Consider the following 25,452-nt stretch of genomic DNA (forward strand, 5'->3'; position numbering starts at 1 on the left):
ATAACTATTTCAATAAAAATATTAAAAATATTTTTTAAAATATTTTTTTATAATAATTTTGGTTTAAAAAATACGTTTTTTTTTTTGTCATTATGTTGAATAAGTCAACATCGTATACTCAAATACATATATACACGTTGAAATCATCATAAATTATAGTAAACTTACTCAACACGTAAAACACAGTTTCCACACACGCCATATAAACACGTTAAAGTCTCTATCTACATTTAACTTTATAATCTTTTTAATTAGTCCTTTCATATATATATAAGCAAATTTACAACAAGAGCATTTTCCTCTCTTTTTCTAATACCTATAATTAATTCTATTCTTTTCTCAAAACGATGAAAAGTCATAAGAAATAACATATGCATTTCTACCTTAATTTCTCATGCAATTAAATCTTACTACATACTTATTAAATCCCCTTACCCTCTTCATACTCTTTCATATCTCCCTAGCAATTCTTTTATTTTTATTTTGTATTCTCAAAAAATAAAATGGAGGCAAAGCAACATGCATGCACACTAGAGATCACTGTTATCTCCGGTGAAAACATATGTGTTGATCGAACTCCAATTGCTGAGAACATCTTTGTAACCGTTCGTGCCGAGTCTCTGAATTGTTGCACAACTAAAATGGTAAGCGAAAATGGTGGCATATTTGCATGGAACGAGAAATTCATGTTGGATATTCCCATGCATGCTAGGTCAATCACATTTGAAGTGCAATGCAAGAAATTCAAGGCGGCGCGGCCCGTTGGGGTGGCCAGAATTGGGGTTTTGGATGTTCTTTTTTCTCGAAATATTGCGAATAATGCAACTGAAAATAATGATGATGGCGTTCAAATGTTGAGTTATGAGTTGAGGGGTTGGGATGGGAGGAGAAATGGGGTTATCCATTTCTCGGTTAGGGTGGTGGTGCCGCCGCCGGAGGATTGGCCGGGGAGTTACGAAATCAAACAAGCAAAGGAAGAAATGAAGATGAGTTCTAGTGGATTATTTGAGCATGACCAAGTTATGGAGTCTAAAGTGAATTATCAAAATAATCCAAAAAATAATGTTATATGTGGTCCGGTTTGGTTGAGACATTGTATTGGTTTTTTTAAATTTTCCTTCATTTTTGGATTTGTATATAAGAAGAATAAGAAGAAGGTGTGTGATTGATATATCATAATCAAAAATCTATTTGTATATTAAAATCGGCCACTAATGTATGTGTATAAATATATGTGTAATTTAATTTAATTTTAATGTGTATTTATATTTTAATATGTATTTTATATTAGTAGCTTTGGTGGTTAATTTTGGTATACATGTAGCATTATTCTATTATAATAGATATAGAATCAATAATATGGAGTTGAACTATAAATAATAGGTAAAAACTCAAATGAAGTCAACTTTACGTGAAGTTAATAATTAAGAGTTATTAGATAAAAATTTAGTCAAATTATTTAAATTATTTAATAATTGTTAGCTATTAACTTAATGTGAAATTATAAAATTTACCTGAATTTTTACCTAAATAATAATATGGATTACCCATCTATATATCTATCCTCATTTGGTAGAGTTTCATATATCTTTCTAATTACAAGAATCAAGTACGTACAAACAATTCTAAAATTGACTTTTGCTTTATAATTAAAATAACCTAAAAGTTTCCGTGCAATGGTAAGTAGATAGTGTTCTTCAGCGCATTGGGTTTAATTTATTTTGTAACTAAATAATGACTTGGCCACATTGATTTGATGATTCTATCGTGTATATTTAAAGCACTAGTGAAGTTTTCTCATACGTAAGGTGTGGGTAATGTGTTGATTATAAATGATGACTTGCCATTTACACTAATATTTTCGTTGACCCATGCATGCATATGCAATTTCCAAGTCTATGTATCCTATACTCTATAATTCACATGTAATTTCTCCCTTAGCACAGATAACGAAATAATCCTAGGAGTATTAGGGTCAACAAATTTTGTGATAGTTATCATTAGTATTTTTAATAGTATAAAATTTTATTTAATGATATGAAATTATTCAATTTTTTTTATAAATTAAATGTTTACCAAATTTTAATAAAAATACTGTTCCTAAACTTTCTCAAATAATCCCTTAAAAACCAGCATAATGAACAACCAAGGTAATAATCCTAGTTAGAACCTGCTTCTTTGTCAAAGAGTACTTTTTAAACTTTTCGTTTGACATTTACTCTCTTCACTCTCAAATATATTAGTGTTTAAATTTTATTTTATTTTAATATATACCTAGATATTTAAAAAAAATTGTATCTTGAGTTATGGTGCCATTATATATTTATATTATATATATATAGTGTGTATTTATTAAGCAGTTAAAATTTTTAACATTTAAAATCTTCTGTGATTTTGAATAAATTAATCAATAATTCTAAATTTTTTTATTAGATTAGATAATTTTATGATTTAGATCTTATTACAATTCTAATATAATTTTTAGAGTGTTTATAAATATCACATATCTTTTATATCCTAAATTAGTTTTTAGAAATGTTGTACTTTAAGCACTTTTTGTTAATACAAATTAAAACAAAAAATGAATGAATATACATTTTGATTTATACTCTTCTACCGGACTACAATAATTTGGCAGATTAGCAACAAAATTTGCGAAAAATATTTTGTCTTCAGTATTTAACAATGAAGTGGTGACACATTAAAAACAAGATTTATTTGGGAATGGTTACAAAACATCCAGACACGAGATAAATAATTGATTAGCGAGAAATTTACAAGAAAATTAATTTCTCGTAAATTTAGTTTCGTAGCTAAAAAAGGGTAGTGATAAAAATTTTCTAGTTGGTATGCCACAAATAATTTAGCGAGCAACAATCTTTTTGCAAATTCATTACCTAGGGTTCAACTGGATAAAAATGGATTAGCCATGAATATTAATATTATGGTAGTTCGGTTGCAAAAGCTTGACACACATTTACCTTCATTTTGTATGGTCATCAACAATTATGTCACTAATTCATCACTAATGAACTTATGAACCTAAGCTAGTAGTGCAGGAAGATGCATTACTAGTGAGAAATAATGCTCCTATGTTATTTCGTCGCAAACACTTGATGTACATTTAACGACGAACAAAATTTCCTAACTAATACATCACCAAAATTAAAGCTTTTAGCGAGCAACGTACTACTAGTTCCTCCAAAATTCATCACTTAATAGTTAATACTACAAAAAATCACTACACAAGTTATGTTAGCTAGTGATAATTATATTGTTACCGCTACTTTGTGGCAACAACTAATTACTCAGCTAAGGACGTGTATCTCGTTAATTAGTCGATCTCCAAAGTCTAAATTAAAGTTTTAGTTATCAAGCTACTAAATTAAATCTCATTAGCAAAAGAGTTGTAACTATATATATATATATATAGTACATGTGACATATTTTTTCGCTAATTTCAAGTCGCTAATTAAAAAAAAAACTTTTGTTGCTAAGTTGTCATCCCAACTTTAATTTAGTGATGAACTTAATAGATAAAATTTTGTCGTTAAATCAAAACTATTTTGTACATAATTATTATTAAATTTCTCGCTAATCTCTTTGCAAATTCTTCACAGAATTGTAAACAAGTCAAAAGCTTATTCTCAAAACCTTTAAACGTAATTCGTCGCCATTGAATCTCTAAAGATTCGGTTAATTTCAAATCTATAGTTTTTATTTCTTATTTGATATCAATAAGAACTAAGAAAATAAAAAAAAATAAATTTGACTCATTTAATATTTATTAATTTAAATAACAATTAATAAATACTAAATAATATTTTGTTACCAAATATTTTTGTTAAAATAAAAGGATTTTGCGTACTGTAAATCTGTAACCTTCTCAACAAAGAAAAAGTTATTTCTTTAAAAAGCCGAATTATTACTATGTTTTTTTTTAAATTCTGTTAGGGAGTCAATAGAGTATTTATACAATGTGTATAATGGGCTATTTATTTGACTTAATATAAATTAAAAAATGAACATCTAGAATAAAATATTACTAATTTTTCAAACACAATATATCCATACTATCCAAAATAACCATCCAGATACCAGGAATAATAAGCATCTGATATCCTACTGAATCAAACATTCTTATACTCTTATTGTACACATTGTACAAAAACTCTATTGACTCTCTCTATATTTTCTTTTTTTTTTTTCCTGTGATATTATCATTGATCAATTCCATTTTTCGTTATTTAATCGATCAATTAATTTAGAAATCAGTGCAATTTTGGATTCAATTCTCCTTGACAGCTTTTATAAGATCAATAATACATCACACCTTAATGCACGGTAAATTTAGGGACAACACTTGCTGGTGCCAACAATGATCATGTGACATATACCCCATGATTGGTATTATATTATTCATGTAGCACAAGAGTCCTAATAATGTAAATGTCTAAAAATAGTGAACCATATATTATAAAACTTACTAGGTTACAGAGGATACATCATTATTTCACAGTATGTAGTTGGGACCAAATGTCCCTTTTTTTTCCCTTTTGTTTCTTGATTGCGTGCATGAATCATCCATACAATTTTCTAATATGTCTCTTGCAGCTATGGAATGATAGAGATAGGTGGGGTCACCGACTCACCGTCAACATAATATGTTTTTCTAATAAAATAATTAATATCAAATATTTTATATTAAAATAATTAAATCTCTCATATTAAAACAATTAAAATTTTTATAACGATATAATTATGTTTTTATGAATATGAATATTCGTATTGTGTCAAAGTTAATACTTGAAATAATTTCTGAAAATTAATTTTCGATGTAATTTAGTCCTTAAATTTTCAATTGATTCAAATTGTACCATAAAATTTTGATCCGTGTTTTCAGAAAGCTGACTTGGCAATTTTAAAGGAGACGTGACACTGTAATGATTAAACTACATGACCAAATTTTTTAATACATCAATTTAACCCCTCACAATTTGAACATAAAATTTAGCACAACTCCAATTCTCTAAAATCATAGTAGTCTCACCAATCTTGAAGCACGATGTTAAGTTCAAAGTGGCATTCTATGATAATTCTAATTGATAAATTAGTGCAGATTTCCCTTCAAACTACACGCATACACACACCAAAATAGAAAAGGTTAAACAAGGTACTTCAGCTTCTCGTTGCTTTAATAAGACAACAAAATAAGATTGTCAAAAATATTATAATGGTAATTTCATATACCTTTGCAGCTTTTTCTGTAGTACAACTTGCAAAGATAAGTCCACTTTGTCTTTGTTGACTTTTTTAGAATATTTTATTGACATTTCCTACATTACTCTGCTATTAACTCGGTTTCTTAATCTCCAATAGAACTTTGTTATCACTGGATTGGAAGGTTGCCCCTTTAGCCAAAATAGGTCGCACCAAACCCAAACCATCCAATTCACTCAATTGCTTCCTTTATTTCCTTAGAACCTTCAAATGGAACTTCCTCCACCTTAACGTGTTTCTCCTTCTTATAATACGATTTTTCCACCTCAACGTGTTTCTCCTTCTTATAATACAATTTCTCAATATCAAGAAAAGTAGCATCTGGATTAGCTTTTCTTCCCATTATCTGAAACAACAAGTACCACGATGAATATAATTCATCAACAAGCATATACACAGAACAACATCAATGAATATAATTTTCTATACAAATCGTTTTCTTTATCCAGCCACCGTGCGAATGAGCTCTGCTAGAACTGCCTAAGCCTTGGCTACTACTCCCTAACTCTTGGAGAGACTACTACAATTTAGGGGAATTGGGGCTGCGCTAGGTTTTATGTTCAAATTGTGAGGGGTTAAATTAATACCTTAAAAATTTTGGTCATATCATCTAACCGTTACAGTACCGCGTGTCATTTAAAATTGTCATGTCAGTCTTCCGGTGACGAGAAAATGTTGGAAAGACCAAATTGAGACACATGTCAAAATTTCAGAGTACAATTTGAATCAATTGAAAATTTAAAGGGCTAAATTGTGTCAAAAATCAAATATTAAAAACCATTTTGAGTATTAATTCTATTGTGTTATGATATTTTTTTTAAATTCAAATAAATATGTGGATGGAGACACATAAATAATTATCTTTAACATATTTCTTTACACAAGAACTATTTTTTTTATTGTGTAAATTTTATAATAGACTTTCTTTTCTTTTTTTATGTGTGTGAAAACTCAAGATAGTTTATGAATTGAAGAGGAGAAAGAGAATAGGAAGATGAGTTTCAAGTTCAAAAATTAAGTACTTATAAAATTATTTCACTCAATTGTAATAATACAATAAACTGGTTTATATACATCATGTTAATTAATAAGGTAGAATTACCTATATCAATGAGTTAACTTAATTATCTAACAAACTAGTTATGGTGCCAGCAATACTAATCATTCGTAACAACCTCTAACTAACTTAATTGTATAGGAGCAATCATCTACTACTAACTAGTACAGTAAACTTATGCTGAGCTATATTATCAAATAGCCTCCCTCAAACTTAAAATGTGAACATCAAACAGTCCAAACTTAGAATGAAATTTTAAAAACGACTCCAGAGCCAAACTCTTGGTCAAGAGATATGCAACCTGTTATGCGGTCCTAATAGAGAGCAATTTCAGCGATCCATCTTGCACTTGATCTCTTATCGTGTGATAATCTATCTTAATATATTTGGTGTGCTCATAAAACATAAAATTTGAAGCAATGTAAAGTGTAGATTGGTTGTTGACGTAAAAAAATTATCAATTTAGAATTTTCACAAAAATAATCTCGTCAAAGTATAGATCTAAACTAATAATTAACTTTCAATCAAAGTTTAATTTTTTTTGTTACTTAAGTCAAACCAATAATAACCGAGAGTATTTAAATCTCGAGACGTCTCTCAAAGGAATTACAGAAAAGAGTGCATATTATTAGTTACGAGAATTTTGAGTTTTGAAATAATGAACAAGAAAGTAAATTGTAAGCAAAGCTAACAATTAAGATAATATAAATGCTACAAGACACTCATGGCAAGGATTAAGAGTCAAAGTCTTTTATCTTGAATCATTGACCACAGCATAGTAATTACAAACGGTTAATTCCACCTAGTTTTTCTCTAACATCGGAGGGTGAAGTCAAGTGGATATAATTGATTCTAAAATCAACTAACAATCCTAAATTACCAATTACACTCGACATCAATGACATCAAGGCACTTAAGTCCTCAATCTCAAGGCAAGAGTGCTAAAATTCTACTCTAAAACTAATTCAAGTATTTCATCAAACACCTAATGTGCATAAATATAAAGCATAGTAAATTACATGAATTAGTAAAATCTACAACTAATCAATGCAAGAAAACAATAATAACAACTAAATTAAATTACAAGAAAACATAAAACATTAAATTGCATTAAAGAAAATTAAAATCTAACAAGAGTTTATGAAAGTAAAAATTGCAACATAAAGAAATTAACAAAAGAAACTAAGAAGATTTAGACAATAAAACAAGAAAATGTAAAAAGGAATTGAACTAAAGCAAGAATTAAAACTTAGATTTAAAAAAATTTGACCTAAACTACCATATCTTAACCACTTAAATTTCCTAAAATCAGAAAATAAAATTGAACTAACCAAAACCAAAACCAAACTGATTAAAGATCAAAACTGAAATTTTAGTTAAAACTAAACAAAATTCAGCAAACAAATAAGCCAAACAATCTAAACAGATTAAAAGTCAAACTCAAGAAACATAAAAATATATTGAACTAGACATAGACTAAGACCAACTCTAATAAAAAAATCATAATTCTAGCCTAAAACCAACTAACAGCAGCAAGCAGATTAACTAAATCAAATCACTAACTAAGAATTAAAATCTAATCAAATCTAACGACGCAAAATGACACTAATAAGCATACTCTCAGCACCAATAACACCAAACCAATAGCATATCTCATGAACTCATCAGTAAACCAATCAAAACAACCTCAACGCAGTGAAGTAACAACTATCCAAATAATCAAAACAATTCCAGACAATCAAATATGAAGCAACACACATTATTCCGTCAATTTCAGCTTCAAAAGTCATCAAAACTGGCAGTAAAACATCGAATCTTCACACAATCAAACAAATTTCAACCAATCTCAACAGCAAATTTCCAGCAATTCAACAATAAAATAGCAAATTATCACAATCAAGCAATTAATGAAACACTTCCAACAACTTATCCATTAATTCCACAGAAAATTAATTAAGCCAATCCAAAAGAATTCAGCAGTAATATCTCAGCAATCCGGCATAAGATCAATTAATCATATTGTAATTCAAACTCAAGAATCTCAGCAGCAATATCTCAATAATATCTCAGCAATTCAAGCAAATTGCAATTCAAACTCTAAATTCAACTAACAGCAACAATTAATCCTAACAAAATCCACTTACGAACTACAAATTAAAATATTACTAATCCTAAATTAACCAAAACAGCAAACAAAATTTAAATAGAATTAATTAAGAACCTAATTGAAAACAGGGAAAGAAAACGGAAAGACTGGGAGACAGCGATATTGCGGTAGCAGTTACCAGCGGCTTCCCAAGTTGTGCTTGAGCGGATATTATGCTTACCTCGGCGGTCCTGTGGTAGCAGCTCTGACGGCTCTGGGAGCGGTCATTGCTGGCGGCTACCTTCTATTTGGTTATTGTAGTATAGTGGTAAGTTTTTAGCGCTGTTGCCAATGAATTATATATGTGTGCCATGTTATTGGTTATTGTATATATGGTAATATTGTGAATAGTTGCTTTAGTTTCTTTGTTAGTTTTGCTAGTTGTAGGATTTTGTTCTCTTTGTTCTTACTAGCTTTTGCTTTTGTTTTCTCTTATTACCGTTAATTCTCACTATTTTGGCTATGAGTTTGGTTCTAACTATGTTGTAGAAAATAAAAATTTCAATGAAGGTTTACATCAAGGATGGGAAAATCAAAGGTGGGATGAGCCTCAAGCAGCATAATCCATCCCATGGTTCATATCAATCTAATGGTTATGGTAAGTCTTCTTGTGATTATCAACCACAACCACCATATGCTTATGAACCCCCTCCTCAACATAGCCCTCAACCACCATACTCACAAGCCCTATACCACCAAACACCTCCATATGATCCTAACCCATATCCACTATACCAACAACCATATGAGCCATATGAACCATACTTAGAGCCACCATAATTCCAACATCAATACTCTCAAGAACCACCACCTCTATATACACCACATCCATACTCTTACCAAGATGAACCACCTCCCATGTATGAGAACTCTCAACCACATGATGAATTCTCCTTTCCACCACAACCCTCCATGGAAGAATATCCATATCCATCGATCCAAAAGCAACATGATCCTAATTATGTTAGCCAAGTGGAACAAGAGCCAATGGATCGGCTTAAAGCAATCTTGTTTCTCAAGGAGCAAGAAGAAGTCCAAAAGAGGCACGAAGCTATCATGGCAAACTTTGCCAAAATTAAAGCCAACTTGGACTCGTGAAATTCATACCACAAACAAAGTATTTACACGGATGAATGTGGAATCAACCAAAGAGCGGAGCATGAAGGAGATTTTAGAATCTTAACTTGAGAACAAGGAGATGGAGTATGTCTTTGCAACAAGTGGAGGAAGCCGAAATCATTGAAAAGGAAGAAGTGGTAAAAGATCTAGGAGAAATTAAGTGTGAGGCAGATTCCAAGGTTGTAGAACCTTCTTCCATTAAGCTTGAAATCGATGTTGAGGAGGATAATACGCAACCTCCAAGGCATATTGTGAATGATGAAAGATTGGAAGAAGTTGAGCAAGCGGCAAGCCCACCGTTGAAGATGATTTTGCACCAACTAATGTGCTATTTGAGATTGTTGAACCTTCCTCATTTTGTTGTGAAATTATTGAAGGTTGCTAGTTAGCTTGAACTCCACTAAATCTAGTCCTTCACTAGGAGTTGACTAGGACTTGTGGATTAGAGTTAATTGTGCTCACTTGACTTTCCTTCAATTGTTAGAGGATAACTAAGTGAGAGAAAAATACACTTACCATCACAATTGAGGATGATAATGAGGATAGAAATTTCAACTCTCAACCCTTGCCAAGACTTTTTTTTAGTTGGTGTCTTTAATTGTCTTAGTTTAATTGCTTTTGGTATTTAGTTATTATTTGCTTTTTTACTTTCTTGCTTTTTATATTTCTTGTCTATTGCCATCACAACCTCTTTTTTCCTCATAACTAGTAATATGCACACTTTCCTGCAATTTCTTTCTTTGCATACGAGGACGTCTTAACACACGTCCACTATAGAAAATTGTATATCTTTTTGAAGCTCCAAATATTAACTTTCTAATGCCACTGAAACTGCCTCATTTGGATCTCTATAGCTCAAGTTATGATCACTTGATACAAAGAGGTCGAGATTGACAAACCTACAAATCCATCACTTCTTCATGAATTCTTCACTTTTACATATTTTTTCTTTATCCTTCCAAGCCATCCTTGCCTTCAATCACTTAAACAAACACATCAAGGTATCGAATGGAATAAAAGTAAAATTAAAATTAGCAATTTTAAGCATAAAAAGCATGGTTTTTATCACTAAGTACAATTAGGAGAAATTCACAAAACTATGTTATTTCAACGAATAAATGGAAGAGAAGTTAATAATAAAATCCACCCAATTAAAGCAAATAAATACCATAAAATATGAATTTATCAGTTGTCCCAGAAAATCGTAATCGGTCTATCCAATGGCACTCAAAAATCCCGCAAAATGTAGCTGATTCACCTACCTTCACAAGCAGCTAGTGCCAAAACTCTATACTCCGCCTCTACTGAGGAATGGATAACAGTGACCTAGTTTCTACTTTTTCAAGAAATAAGTGATGAACTAAGAAAGAAACAGAACCCCAAAACTGAGGGAAAGTGGGTAGAAGTGGACTGGAATGACGCAGTGACCGAATCATAATGAAAAGGAAAAATATGTTCATAGAAAATCACATTTCGAAAAAGAAAGATGTCTTTATTAACTAAATCTAATAATTTTATAAATCCTTTGTACTAGACTTATACCCCAGAAAAGTACATTTCCGAGCTCATTTATTAAACTTTGTCCTATAAGCAACCAAAGTTGAGGCGAAGGCCAAACAACCAAATACTCGAAGATGCTGAATAATAGCCAAAGTTTGATAAAGAACTTGAAAAGGACTCTCCGAGTGTAAAGGACAGAGTATACGGCACCCTATTCAGTATGTGGATAGCTTAAGCCATGGTAAAGGTCCAAAATTTAAGTGGCAGATTGCTTTTGAAAACCAAGGCATGGCCATGTTTAAAATATTTTGTTGCTTGCAATTCACCACACTATTTTGTTGGGGAGTCTCAACACAAGTGATGTGGTGTACTATGCCTTTGGAACTATAGAAAGTAGTCATGAGAAACTCTTTGCCATTGTCACTCTGTATAGTTTTATTTTTATTTTTATTAAATTGTGTTTCCACAAAGTGCACAAAGTCTCACATTAATTGGAAGGTTTAAGATTTCAATTTCATAAAATAAGTTCAAGTGAACCGAGATTTATCTTTCACAATAGTTAAAAAATATTTATGTCCCTTTGTGAAAAGTATAGCAACAGGTCCCAAATATCAACATGTATCATATTGAAACATTTAACAGATTTAATATTGCTAGAAGAGAAAGATAAATGCTTATGTTTTGCAAAATGGCACAGTTCACATGGTATATTATTCAATGAATCAAAATTACACCTCAAAAAATCATATTTTCTTTGCATTATTTCTAATTTATCAGAGACAATGTGTCCTAATCTGTCATATCATAGGGCTGCATAGTGCTTATTGGTGGAAATAGTGTGGATGACCTGAGTGGAGGGATGAGTGCTATGGCTTAATGTGGCTGAGTTCAGTATATACAACCCATTTTTTAGATTAGCCGTGCCAATCATCTTCAGCTTCATCCAATCCTGCATCTAACAATTCACACCATTGAATAAAAATTGACAAGAAAATTTTGAGGTTGCTTTTGAGACTGAAATGATGTTATATGAGAAAGAAGGCACATATAAAACATCAATTAAATAGAAAAACTCAGTAAACCAAATTGTTTTTCTATTAGTAGATACAATTTGGGAACCATCTGGCATCTTAACCAGGATTGGATCTATGAAATAATAGCGGTTGAAAATTTTTAAAGAGAACGATACATGAGCAGTTGCTTTTATATCTAATATCCAATCCGATGGTCTTAAATTGTGACTTGAAAGTGAAAGAATTTTATGTATACTTGCTGAAGGAGCATGAACCGTGATTACCAGATTAGTAGAATGTGCATGTTTATCACCATGAGGGTTGAATAGAGTAATCAAAGCTTGTTTCTGCTCTTTGGAAAATAAGGTGTTTATATTGGTGCCACTTTTCTAGGCTTCAGAGATGGTGTCATTTTGTGCATCATTTTCATTTGCCACCATGCTGTTAACAACTCGCCTATTGTCAGTCGTTTGAAGTTTCCGCATATGAGAGGGATAACCATGCTTATGATAACATGTGTCAATAGTGTGACTAGATTTGCTGCATTGAGTGCATTGCTTAGTAGAACTACGACAGCAGCCTCTGTGACCACCGCATCCTCTGCCTCATGAAGCAGAATATTGGAGAAATTGGGGTGAAATTGGAGGTTTGTGTAGCATTGACTAACATAACCATATGTCTCTCTTGCTGTAGAAGCATAGAGAATACCGTAGCAAGGATTGGGAATGGCTACATAAGCATAACTTGAGATCGAACACCTGCATGCTCCTCATTCATGCCTGTGTGAATCTTATAATATTGGTTTATGATCTGTAGTCTCTAAAATGCTACAGACACAATCACAGTTCAGAATCGGTCAAAATTCCTCTAATTCCTCCCAAATGGACTTGAGCTTGATGAAGTAAGAAGTAATCGACAACTCCCCTGTTTGGTAAGAAACATCTCTTCCTCCAACCCAATGATGCTAAAAATGTCCCCTTAATAAAATTGATGACTTAAATCTCGCCAAAGATCCGCGATAACATTGCACCACAACACACTACCTAAAATCTTAGAAATAAGAGAAGCATGAAGCTAGAAAAGCATACAAGAATTACAATATTCCCAAGCCTCAAAAGTAGGGTCAGTCTTATTAGGTTTGGGAAGAGAACCATCCACAAATAGAAATTTGTTCTTCACAGAACGGAACCAAGAATGATAATTTGTGATTGTTCAAGGGAATGGAAGTGAGTGAGATACCAGGATTTTTGCTCGAATGAAAAAAAATTGACTAGAAGGATCCTAATTGAGATTGGAGTTGGATCTGACGGAAGGAGAAAATTAAGATTGTATAGTCAAAAAGTGATGTATCATCAGCATGAAATTCTGAGATTTAGCGGTGGAGAATCCATGATTTTCCAAATCGGAGCAAGGAGCGGGTGGATCAACCATTCTTTCAGCAAAATAGTCAAAATTGGACAAAATGTTGCGAAAGCAAGTTCCACGAACTAGGAATCGTGTGCAAGAGAAATTGAAAGTAGCACAAAGACGCTAATCCCCTTGAAACTCAACAAGAACGAGCAACTCCCTTCAATTTCTGTAAACTCGTGATCAGAGTCGACACTTCAACAGAACCGAAACAAAGCACTCTCATCAACACTGTCGTGTGAGTGAATCGGAAAAAAAAGAAAGGGAACAAGTGAAAAAAAATGCTCACTGCACCGTATGAAAACTCAGAACCAGCTTGTGAATTGAAGAGGAGAAAGAAAATAAGAAAATGAGTTCTAAGTTCAGAAATTGAGAACTTGCAGAATGGTTTAAAACTAACTATATCAATGAATTAACTACTTAATCATCTAGCCAGTTAGACTAACCATCCGTAACAACTTCTAACTAATTTGTATAGGAGCAATCATCTACTACTAACCAGTACAATAAACTTATGCTATATTTTTCAACAATTTGTCTACCTAGCATTGATTTTTTTTTTTCTTAATACTAACTAAACTTTAAATCTTTAGATCATAAAAATTCCATATCATAAAATTATTTCTTTTAGTAATAATTTTATAATGTGTAAAATATTATAACAGTTTATGTATATTCTGTTTCAATTTGTATGTAAAATCGTAATAAGATCCCATGGTTTACATATAAATTTTAAATCTGCGGTTGCTTTTAACAAATTATATAGATTCCTATCACGAATGACGCGTCAGAATTAATATTTTTTATTATAATTTAAAATTTAAATACTGATAATTAAAAATAATAAATTTTATTAGTTATATTATATTACGTTAACTAATATTTAATAATAATCACTGTATTTATAATGGTGTAAGTGTAAGTAAACTGAGGTCAAAAGTCAAAAAGTCCACGCATATATATCACGAAAGAACTCGTCAACTTCTTTCGCTATTTCTTTCTCTTTTTCGTGTTCCCTTCCAACAAATTTTTGTACCCCTTGACATCCTTATAAGAGCATCAACCTTCACCCTCGTTATTAATCTCCCTCATCACAACAACGAAAACAATCTAAACTAACACCACACACACATATCTAATTAGCTTCAGCATCATGGGGCTAAGCTCTCGAACTATAGAGATTACGGTTATTTCCGGTGAAAACGTTCATGTGAAGGAGGAATCATACGTCGTCGTTCGAGCCGAGTCACTCAAATGTTGCACAACAAAAACAGCCAAAAACACTGACATTATTATCAACAATAATCATAGCTCAAGTTTGATTTCATGGAACGAGAAGTTATTGCTTGAGATTCCAATGCATGCAAGGTCCATCACGTTTGAGGTTCAATGCAAGAATTCAAGAGCAAGTAGTGCTAGACCCGTTGGGGTGGCAAGGATTGCTATTTCGGATATATTGTTGGGTGGTTCGGGGTTCGGCAGCGACAGCGACGGCGACAATAATATGTTGAGTTATAGGTTGAGGGACTGGGATGGACGGAGAAATGGAGTTATTCATTTCTCCGTAACGACTCCGAAGATCACGGCTGCCATGGAAGAAGCAGTGGAGCAGCCGGTGAAGGGTTTGGTGGAGGATCACATGAAGAAGAATAATAAGAACTCCAATGAAGTTGTTCTTGGTGTTCCTTTATGGTGGAACTACCCCAATATTATTTGAAGATCTATATTATTATTGCTCTCTTTTTTGTTGTTTTTTAAGTTTATTCATTTTTTGTTTTTCCAGATCAAGGATTCATTTAATTAATTGCTCTTTTAAAAAAATTTCAAGAGCCAGCCATTTTTAATATTTTATTATTATTATTTGGTTATCATATAGCACAAATATTAAATTGTTTTTAATAAATAAATTTTATAGATTTATATATACAAATTTTAAAAAATATAGACACAAGCTATATTATTTCATATTATTAAACTACTCTTTTACTTTAGTTCATGACAACAATAAAGAAGTTTCGTAGCCCATAAATTCAACCCAACATAATACATAAATTCAATTATAATTTTAGTCTTTATTATCTTATCTTTATTTTATCTTTAGTTGTTCTTATCTTATCTTTATTTGCTTTTATATTTCATAAGACAATGATCTATATATATTTAATTTTATCCTCATAGTTTACAACACACTTCAGTACAATTCAATCAATCAACAATCAATAAAATTTCTTTATCTATTCTTTTTTTATTTTTTTACAATTATCACATAAATATAAAAATTTTAATAAATATAGATATAAATTATATATTTTTGTCTATAAAATATTTGTAAATTTAAATACAAATTATTACGGGCCATGTAACATTATTTTTAATTTTAAGCATATATGCATGTAGTGAGATATATTTATTATTTAAGCTCACATGGAATTTTCTATAAATCGTAATTAGCTTGCTTCACTACTTAGTTTTTGGTATTACTTTATAAGGGATTCTTACATGAAATACATAATAAGGACATTCATTGCTAAAGAAAAAAAAAAAGAAAAGAATGCAAAAGCAAAACTCAAATGTACAAGGTTCACATTTTTATTAAGGAAAAGTATAGGTGAACAATGAAAATATTAAACAATATAAATAATAGATATATCGGATGTTTATTTTACTAGTGTATAAATGGTTATTTTAATATTAAAATTTAAAAGGTTAATTTGGAGATGTAATGTGTTTTTATTTTATTGATGATTGTTTATATTGTTCAATAAAATTATTGTCCCTTAGCATTTCTCTTTTATTAATTATTATTGAAAGGTAGGAGACTCTGGTGCTTCAATTGATGATTTCAGAAAGACAAAGAGAAATTGTTCTCAATTGTATTAAAGTGTGAATGATGCAATTGCACATAACAAATTAGAGACATTATTATTTAGAGAGTTGTTATTCTAATTAAGTCTAACGGACTCTAATAACAGCCTAATCCTGACTTAGCATTATAATTAATTTACTGATACAATACATAATTAATTACTCTTTTTTATTTATGCTATCAATTATAATATATTTTAGCAAACAAAATTATCTTCTTAATTTAGATGGAGTTATTACGTGTTTGGCAAGTTATATGGTCAAAGTGAATAACAATACTTTTAGTTGAAAGTCGGTTGTTGGTTGTTGCTTACGGTTCGGAAATTCACAAGGAAAATAAACAATGGCGGCCGTTTCACAAGAGATTTGCGCGGTTTAGAACCGCCGCTACACGGATCCGCGAATTTGATTCGCTGCCAATTTTTATTAAGGCGTTGGTAAAGATTCTTTGCAATTTTCAACAAACACTGCTGTGCTATAATCATCGTTAATTAGGTAAACGATTTGTGATTTGAAAGTTGAAACTGCCTCAATTTTTTTAATTGGCTTCAAAAAATAAAATTGCGGCAGTTTGAAGAGTCGCAATTTTTATGCAGAATAAACGTAGCATCCCTATTTAGAGGCCTATCAAGATTTTGGTAAGTGAAAAACTATAGGAACCAATTATAACATAAGCCAATTTAAATTAATTTTTGTCTTTTTAATTTTAAAATTTAAAAAATTAAGATAATAGAGAGTTATTTTCATTTTAATAACAGATTTCATATTTTTTTAATTAATTGACTCTAGTTAGCTACCTTATACTTAACTCTTTTTTAGTTGTATAAATGAAAAAAGTAAAAACTAATTTATAATAAAAGTATATATAATTTATACATTAAAAAATTTCATCCAATAATATAAGATTATTCGTACACAATAGATCACACGCTCTCGATTCGGAACACACTGCATATTATTTTTCCCATGAAATGTACCAAACCGCGCGCGGATTCACTATCAGAGTGCGTGTGGTGTATAAAAAGTTAAAAACGATGAAGCGAAGAGGTCAAAGTCAAAAGTCAAAGTCCCCACACATATTACACATTAACTACACACCAACCAAACGGAGAGAATTAAAATCCATTAAAACCACCGAAACGACACCTCAATTTCTTTTGTTCTTTCTCTCTCTTTTTCGTGCCCCCTTCCCCATAACACATTTACATATTATATAAACCATCCTTCAACTCTGCTTATTGTTCACCAAAAACATTACACACATTATTCATAGTCTTATTATTTTGTTACATAATTAATACATACACTCTAAGCTATGGGGGTAAGCTCACAAACTCTAGAGATTACGGTTATTTCCGGTGAAAACGTTCATGTGAAGGAGGAATCATACGTCGTCGTTCGAGCTGAGTCACTCAAATCTTGCACAACAAAACCAGCCAAAAACACTGACATTATCATCAACAATAATCATAGCTCAAGTTTGATTTCATGGAACGAGAAGTTATTGCTTGAGATTCCAATGCATGCAAGGTCCATCACGTTTGAAGTTCAATGCAAGAATTCAAGAGCAAGTAGTGCTAGACCCGTTGGGGTGGCAAGGATTGCTATTTCGGATATATTGTTAGGTGGTTCTAATGGGTTTGACGGCGACAGCAACGGCGACAATGTGCTGAGTTATAGGTTGAGGGATTGGGATGGAAGGAGAAATGGAGTTATTCATTTCTCCGTGAGGAGGATGACGGCGGCACCACCGGTCGAAAATACGGTGAAGGAGTTGGTGGAGGATCAGAAAAAGACTAAGAAGGAATCTGGTGAAGAAGTTGTTCTTGGAGTTCCGGTATGGTGGAACTACCCTAATATTATTATTTGATGGTCTATTATTTTGTTATTTTTTTAATATTTTATATTTAATTAAGAGATGTTATTTTTATGTATTTTTATTGGTGTAAATTCAAGTGCAATCAACTTTACGTAAAGTTTATAACTGAGAGCCGTTAGATAATTTAACTGATTTGACTAAATTTTCATCTAACGACTCTCATCTATTAACTTCACGTGAAGTCAATTCCACCCGAGTTTTTACAATTTTTATTAGCATAAATGATAAATTTTTTATTTTTTATTTATTTTTAGTTATATACACAATTAAAAAAGTGATGTATAATAATATAGATTGTAATTACAAGAGGTTTGTTAGTTGGTCAAAGTTTATACAAAGTCAGCTTGAATTGAAATTTATTGCGATGAAGGCTTGTTATAAGTTGTTATGGATGTTCAATGACTTCAAACTTGTAACCTCCTCCTTAGTATATATTCCGTCTCTTTTGGTATGCTCAAAATATTAATATAGAAGTCTTACATAAGTTGAATTTATTTAATATATAGATATGTATCCTTGGATTTGTTTACATGTGTCTAATTTTGATGTACAATAAATAGTAGTCTAAAAATATTGAATTTCCGAAAGAAAAAGATTTAAAGATAAGTTACATTATTATTTTGATTAATATTTTAAATTATTATTTTAATTTTTTAATTTAATAATTTAATAATATATTTTAATTTATATTTTAAATATTATTAACTAATTATTTATAAAAATAATAAATTTTATAGCCCTCTGACGTTCTTCTCGTCTCAAAAATGAGAAAATTTTCGCCATGTGAGAATCCTGAGATGGCTTTTTGGAACTTGGAAGTGTTCAAAATAAGAAAGCGTGTGGTAGAAAGTTTCACCCTTCTTCCCTCTCAAAGTCAATTAGCTAATAGCTACGGTGAAAATCGATTAATTCCTTGTATATTATTCTAATTTGTAAAACACGATGGAAAACGTGTCATGAGAGTACGTAACTTTGTCACCTTGATATAATCATATAAGGAGCTCGTGAAATACCTTTTAAAATTAGCGCTTAGTGTTGATGTATAGACAATATAAATTATTTCATACTTATTTAATTATATTTTTAAAAGTGAATATTTAATTTGGTCTTTGACATTTACTTTAAAGAACTACGAGGGTTTTAAATTAAAAATATTTTTTATTTTTGATTGATTAATCATTGTTCTAAAAAAAATATTGATTTTTTTTTCACAGAGATTAATCAGTCACATAAAAATAAAGATTAGGGGTTAGAAAGGGTAATTTTTTTGAAAAAATCTAGGAGATCAGCAACTTTATGTTAAAAGTCTCGTTGTCTTTCAAAATAATTGTCAAAAGTCTTTTAAGATTTTTTTCTATTTTTAAATAATTATTTGTGATAATTATAAAAAAAATCATTTTTATTGATATAATAATAATATATAATTAGATTTATATTTATTTTTTTAATTATCTACCACTCTTTTATATATATATATATATAATAAACTGACGATCACTGCGATTGAAAATAGTTTTATTTAAAATATCATCTTATGATAATTCTTAAAAAAATTTTACTTAGAACCAACGATAACGATATTTTTATCCTCTATATATTTTTCTTTTTAGACGGACAAAGAGTTTAAGAAGTTTTCTACACGTCTGATTATATTTTATATTGTTGTATATATAATTATAGATTTTCCTTACCTTTATTATTATATTCTTGTAAGAGGGATAGGAGTTGTGACTCTAATGACATATATGTATATAATATTTATAAGTTACTTGGGTAAAAAAATTTGTATATATGTATATGTTTGTTTGTTTTCATAAAAAATATTTTCGTTTTTTTTAAACGGAAACAGCGATACGGTTTCGAGTCAAATGCTCCTATTTTATTATTAAGTATATGAAGTCGTCGTAATACTTTTTGCTATTAGAGTGGCGCAGCCGAAAACGTGACATTATGATAGTAAAGATGTTACAATTCATGTTTTTGTGCTTGTTTAATTGAGTTCAGTTTTTTTGTGTGTAACCATTTAAAAATTTCGGTGTTATTTTAATTTAGATTTAGTGTGACTCTTGTCATTGACTTGAATTTGGTGTTTTTATGTATCATCATCATCATCATAAGAAGAAGAAGAAGAAGAATTTAAATAAAGAAGAAGAAGAAGAAGAAAAAAAAGCACAGCAACTGCATGTAGAGTAATAAAGATGCAGAGAAGAAGAAGGAGGAAGAGGAGCGCAAAAAAGAAGAAGGAACGCGGCGAAGAAGAAATGCGCAATGTTGTTACTAGGAGTTGAAGTGTGTCTACACGCTCTCAATAACGAACTAACTTTGTTGGATTTGGTTAGTAGCAAGACTTGGATGTGTAGTAGAACTGAAATTATAAACCCTAAAAGAGATGCATTAAATTTTAAGAAACGGTAATATTAAGATGACAAAAAAAGTCAAAACTTACCTTATTTAACATTCATTAATAAAAGTTCGGATGACAAAAAAAATATCTTATGCAAAATCTAGGTCAATAAATAAAAGATGATTTAAATAAAAAAATAGAATGAAAGAAAATATTATAAATACTATCCATATTATAATTTGATAATTTCTAATATTAAGATAAGGGATAAACTACCAAAAATGCATTCGAATTATCTTAACGCTGATAAAAATGTTATTGAATTCTGTTATCGATAAAAATGTTCTCAAATAATTTTAAAACGTGTCAAAATGGCTAGTCGTGATAAAAAATGAGTATTTACCCATTTTGGTCCTCAAAAAATTTCAGACTAGATACTTTAGTCTCCAACTAAAATATTACTTGATTGGTCACTAACAATTAACTCCGTCAGTCACTTAGGTCCTTTGTTCCGTCAATTCTAACGGAGGACAAAATAGTCCCTGACAACTCTAACAGGAGACAAAATGGTCCCTGACCTCCTCTATTTGAAAACGACATTGTTCTCCCCCAATTTTCATCATATCTCGCATAACACTAACAGTTTAACGATGTAACTTCAAGTTACAGAATGTACACTCTACAACTTCAATGTTCACAAGAAGAAAAATCATCAACTTGTTCTCAATCAATTCATACTCAGGAAACTAATGACTATGTCTCTCAAGTACTTATCGTCTTCGATGGATCCCATGAATCTAGACAGCAAGTCTGATTTGTTAAGACCCATCGCCATCGTCATCATCTCCCTCCTCCTCTGCCCTATCATCTCCATGACCACATTGTTCACTACTCCACTCGTTTCTTTCAACTTCTTCTTCGAACCAATGTTCAGTAATCGGTTCAGTTTTCATATGAGCTGCAACGGTGACATTGCTCATTGTACTGATAGTTTGGATGCGATATTGAAGCTATCTGCCAACTTGGACTCTGAAAAAGAAAAAATGAAGTACTCGGGATCTATTCCAAATGAGAATTTACATATGATGTCGAAGGAGAATCTTCTTATGATGTCCTAATGTTCAACAATCTGTATTGCTTGCCGGAGAGTGGAGAAAGGCGTGACCTTGGGATAGTTGTGAAATTTGGTCTTGAGGATGTGGTGGACGTTGTCGAGATTGGAGGTGATGCTGTTATTGAGGACATGGAGATGGATGCTTCTGAGTTGATGAAGTGTGAAAAAGGTGGGTTTACCAGTCATAGAGATTTAGAAAGTGTGTAGTCCATGACATGTTGAGATAGGTGCGACATGTGTGGCAGTTACACCATGACTTGATCTTGGAGATGAAGAGGAAGAAGAAAAAGATGGAAAAGAAGATTGTGAAGGTAAAGAAGGAGAGTATGAATGTTAGGATTATGTGAGATGTGATGAAAATTGGGAAAAAATAGTGTCATTTTCGAACAAAGGGGTCAGGGATCATTTTGTCCCATGTTTGATTTGTCAGGGACCATTTTGTCTTTTATTAAAGTTGGCGGAGTCAAAAATCTAAGTGATTGACGAAATTAATTGTCAGGAATCAATTGAATAATTAATTTTAATTGAGAACTAAAGTGTCTCATTCAAAATTCTTTGAGAACCAAAATGAATAAATACTCTAAAAAAATCTGTTGCATTTATAAAAAGTAAGACATGACTCACTAATCACTTATTAATATTAGAGTATCACTTATTATGTAAGAAACTATTTATCACATCATTTTTTTCTGTTAATACAGAGTGTTGTTTCAATTCAGGAGTGTGTATTTTTATGTGTATCTAGGTTTTGAAAGTGGGTCCAAGTTGGAGGAGTTCATGTTAGATGAACAGAGCTTTGGTAAGAACAAAGTGTGGTTCATAATGGGAGCAAGAGAAACTGGAAAATTGGAAAGTTTCCATTAACTTAGGGACTCAATTCCATGTGAAATCATCAACTCATAAGATAAAATCCAAGATGATGTTTCTAGAGCAAATAACAATAGAAAATCATCATCGTCAACAACTCTTTCTTGTCGCATGATAATGATTCATGACTGATGAGACAAGAATTGTTCTTCTTTACTAGGTGCTCCTAGAATAATAAAATAAATTTTTTATTCTGCTTCATATATTATTTGTCATATTAATAAATAGAGTTTTCTTATTATTTTGGGCAACCCCGTTTATTGTCGTGACAAATAATATATGAAATGGAGCAATATATTTTGCTTGTTCTTAGAGCACAAAAAAAATGGAAAAACTAATTTCTCTATGGAATTAAGAAAATAAAGGACTATTACTCTTGATGAATTTGTAGTTCTTATATATATTTTATTACAGAGTGTATTATGCATATATAAGTAAATAATAATAAAGAAGAATAAAAGGATTAGTGGTACTCCCATATATATATACATATATATATTTTTTATTATTAATTTATAACTTTATATGTATTTGTTAATCTACATTAATGGTTGTCAGAGTTGGTTAGGTTAATTTTTGTCTTTATATTATCATTTTGATTATCACAAGCATTGTGTTTTTTTCAGATTGTTTGAAAAAACTTAACCTATAAAATCCTAATTCGTAACCCATCCCCTTCAATAGGAAGGGCTTTATTTGATTGTGAAAGGAAGAAAGTTAACTTTGGATTCATACGAGTATATATATATATATTTGTATTGTTGGTGCTCATTTAATATTTGTTATATATTTATTAAAATAATATAACTCAATCAATTTTTTTGAATATAAATTTTTACAGATATATCTATGTGTCACAAAACCAATCAAAAAAGCACCAGTGGTCTAGTGGTAGAATAGTACCCTGCCACGGTACAGACCCGGGTTCGATTCCCGGCTGGTGCAAGTCTCCTTGGGGCGGTGATGAAATTTACTTGTGAATGGTGGGTCCATCACAATTCTGATCCATGGGATTGAAATGCAAGTGCATCTGAGCTCCTAATTTTTTTAATTTTTATACTTTTAATTTCTTCTGTGACAACTTTTTTAAAGTGGGACTTTTCTTGGTACTTGCACATTTATACGTTAGTTAAGGTTGGCAACACATGTAAGCATATGGTAGATGTGGACAATTCAATTTATGCTGCTCCTACCTTAAACCATTAAGACTTAAGAGAGTTGTTGGAGGTTGGCGTTAGCTGTGGATTGTTGGTTTTGTTTTCAAAGACCTAGTTGCACAAATGAGACTAATTCATTATTTATAGCAACAGAGTCATAATTTTGAAATTTATTAGGTTGCTAGTTTAAATTATTACATTTAACAATAAGAAAAAATGCATTAATTAAATTAACTCCAACCCAAAAAAAAATCAACCTTCAAATAGTAGTAAAGAGAGTTGATTTAGGTCCAATTTGGGTAAATAACTTAATTAAATTTTTTTAAAAAAAACTTAAACAATAAATGTTTATATTAAAAGTAGTTTATAAATAAATTATTTTGTGTTTGATTTTTTAACTTTAAGGTAACGTTTGGTGGAGAGATAGAAATGAAAAGACTGAGACTGAGAGACAGAGATTGAAATAAATTTCAGTATTCTGTTTGGTGCAAAGTGGGGGACAAAAATTGAAACAAGAATGAAACTCTAATTTAATTTACACAAAAGGTAAAATTGGAATTAATTAATTGAATTGAAGGTATTTTAGATATAAAATGTTATTACAATTTTAGTCTCCATCTCTAAAAATTTTAGTCTCATGTGTCCTTACTTTTTAGAGGTACTGAAATACTGAAATTTTGGAGATAGAGACAGAAAGTTTAGTATCAATCTCTGTACCAACAAACATAATATTGAGTCTCAGTCTCTCAATCTCTGTCTCAGTATTTCAAAACAAATGCTACCTAACTAAAAATACTTATTTTATATAAATGTGTTAAAAAAATAATATTATTATAAGAGAAGTCATTTTTTTTAACTTTTCTATAAGTTTCTAAATAAGTTCTTAAAAAACCGCAATTTGATTTTAAAAATTGTACTAGACATTAATACTACTACTTTTCATAAATCAAAAACCCAAAAAAATTACTTTTAAAATTTTTCAAACGGACCCTTAGTATAATCTAGAATCAATTCTAATATTCAAATCTTGTCTTGTCCAGACAGCAATTCATTGCTCAACTACAAAAATATCTCTTCATTACCAACTAAATGCTATATAATATAAATTTTGTAACATAATATTAATGTTATTCATGGTTCGTTATCTTTCTTCTCACCATCTATCATTAATTCATTAGTTACTCACGGCTTATGTGTGATCCTCCAATAATCTTTGAGTAAATTGTGATTACTTCTGAAATTTTATTTATTAATCAAATTGGTCCTCTTAATTTACCGTTCAATCAAATTAGTCTTTTAAATTTTTGAACATCAATCATGTTCGTTATACGCTAATTTTCTGCCTACACTCCATTATTTTTGTTCATTTGTGAGCTTTTTTCTGGGTTATAACAGTTTCCAGTCTCACTAATATGACTACAAGAATGAAATGTTAAGAACCATTCCAATTATTTTACTCAATAATATTTTTAAAAGAAAATGTCTTTATTTGATTCTGACATTAAACAGATTGAAAGAATAATAGGACAATGCACATCAAGCACCAGTGGTCTAGTGGTAGAATAGTACCCTGCCACGGTACAGACCCGGGTTCGATTCCCGGCTGGTGCATTTGGAGTCATGACGACAAGAACTTGTGATGGAGGGTCCTTCACGTCTCATCTATTCGATGATTAAAAGTTCGACTGAGCTCCTCTTTTTCTT

General features: G+C 30.7%; 3 protein-coding genes and 3 non-coding genes across 6 annotated transcripts; all 6 read left to right on the plus strand.

Annotated features, from left to right (window-relative positions):
- Window positions 1-310: 310 nt before the first annotated feature.
- On the plus strand, window positions 311-1,169 carry LOC107473352 (uncharacterized). The gene has a single exon (XM_016092894.3). It carries the CDS (start codon window positions 504-506, stop codon window positions 1,167-1,169), a length of 666 nt encoding a protein of 221 aa, XP_015948380.1. The 5' UTR covers window positions 311-503.
- Window positions 1,170-14,532: 13,363 nt separating this feature from the next.
- On the plus strand, window positions 14,533-15,390 carry LOC107473353 (uncharacterized). Its single transcript, XM_016092895.3, has one exon. The coding sequence runs from the start codon at window positions 14,676-14,678 to the stop codon at window positions 15,237-15,239; it is 564 nt and encodes a 187-aa protein (XP_015948381.1). The 5' UTR covers window positions 14,533-14,675; the 3' UTR covers window positions 15,240-15,390.
- A 2,146-nt stretch (window positions 15,391-17,536) lies between these two features.
- Window positions 17,537-18,319, plus strand: LOC107473304 (uncharacterized). Its single transcript, XM_016092853.3, has one exon. It carries the CDS (start codon window positions 17,703-17,705, stop codon window positions 18,255-18,257), a length of 555 nt encoding a protein of 184 aa, XP_015948339.1. The 5' UTR covers window positions 17,537-17,702; the 3' UTR covers window positions 18,258-18,319.
- Window positions 18,320-23,465: 5,146 nt separating this feature from the next.
- Window positions 23,466-23,536, plus strand: TRNAG-GCC (transfer RNA glycine (anticodon GCC)). The gene has a single exon. It is a non-coding gene; the product is annotated as a tRNA-Gly (tRNA).
- Window positions 23,537-23,546: 10 nt separating this feature from the next.
- On the plus strand, window positions 23,547-23,629 carry LOC127745389 (small nucleolar RNA snoR114). Its single transcript, XR_008006582.1, has one exon. It is a non-coding gene; the product is annotated as a small nucleolar RNA snoR114 (small nucleolar RNA).
- Window positions 23,630-25,288: 1,659 nt separating this feature from the next.
- On the plus strand, window positions 25,289-25,359 carry TRNAG-GCC (transfer RNA glycine (anticodon GCC)). Its single transcript has one exon. It is a non-coding gene; the product is annotated as a tRNA-Gly (tRNA).
- The last annotated feature ends 93 nt before the right edge of the window (window positions 25,360-25,452 follow it).

The sequence above is a fragment of the Arachis duranensis genome, chromosome 2 (assembly GCF_000817695.3).
Source record: "Arachis duranensis cultivar V14167 chromosome 2, aradu.V14167.gnm2.J7QH, whole genome shotgun sequence".
NCBI classification, from domain to species: Eukaryota; Viridiplantae; Streptophyta; class Magnoliopsida; order Fabales; family Fabaceae; genus Arachis; species Arachis duranensis.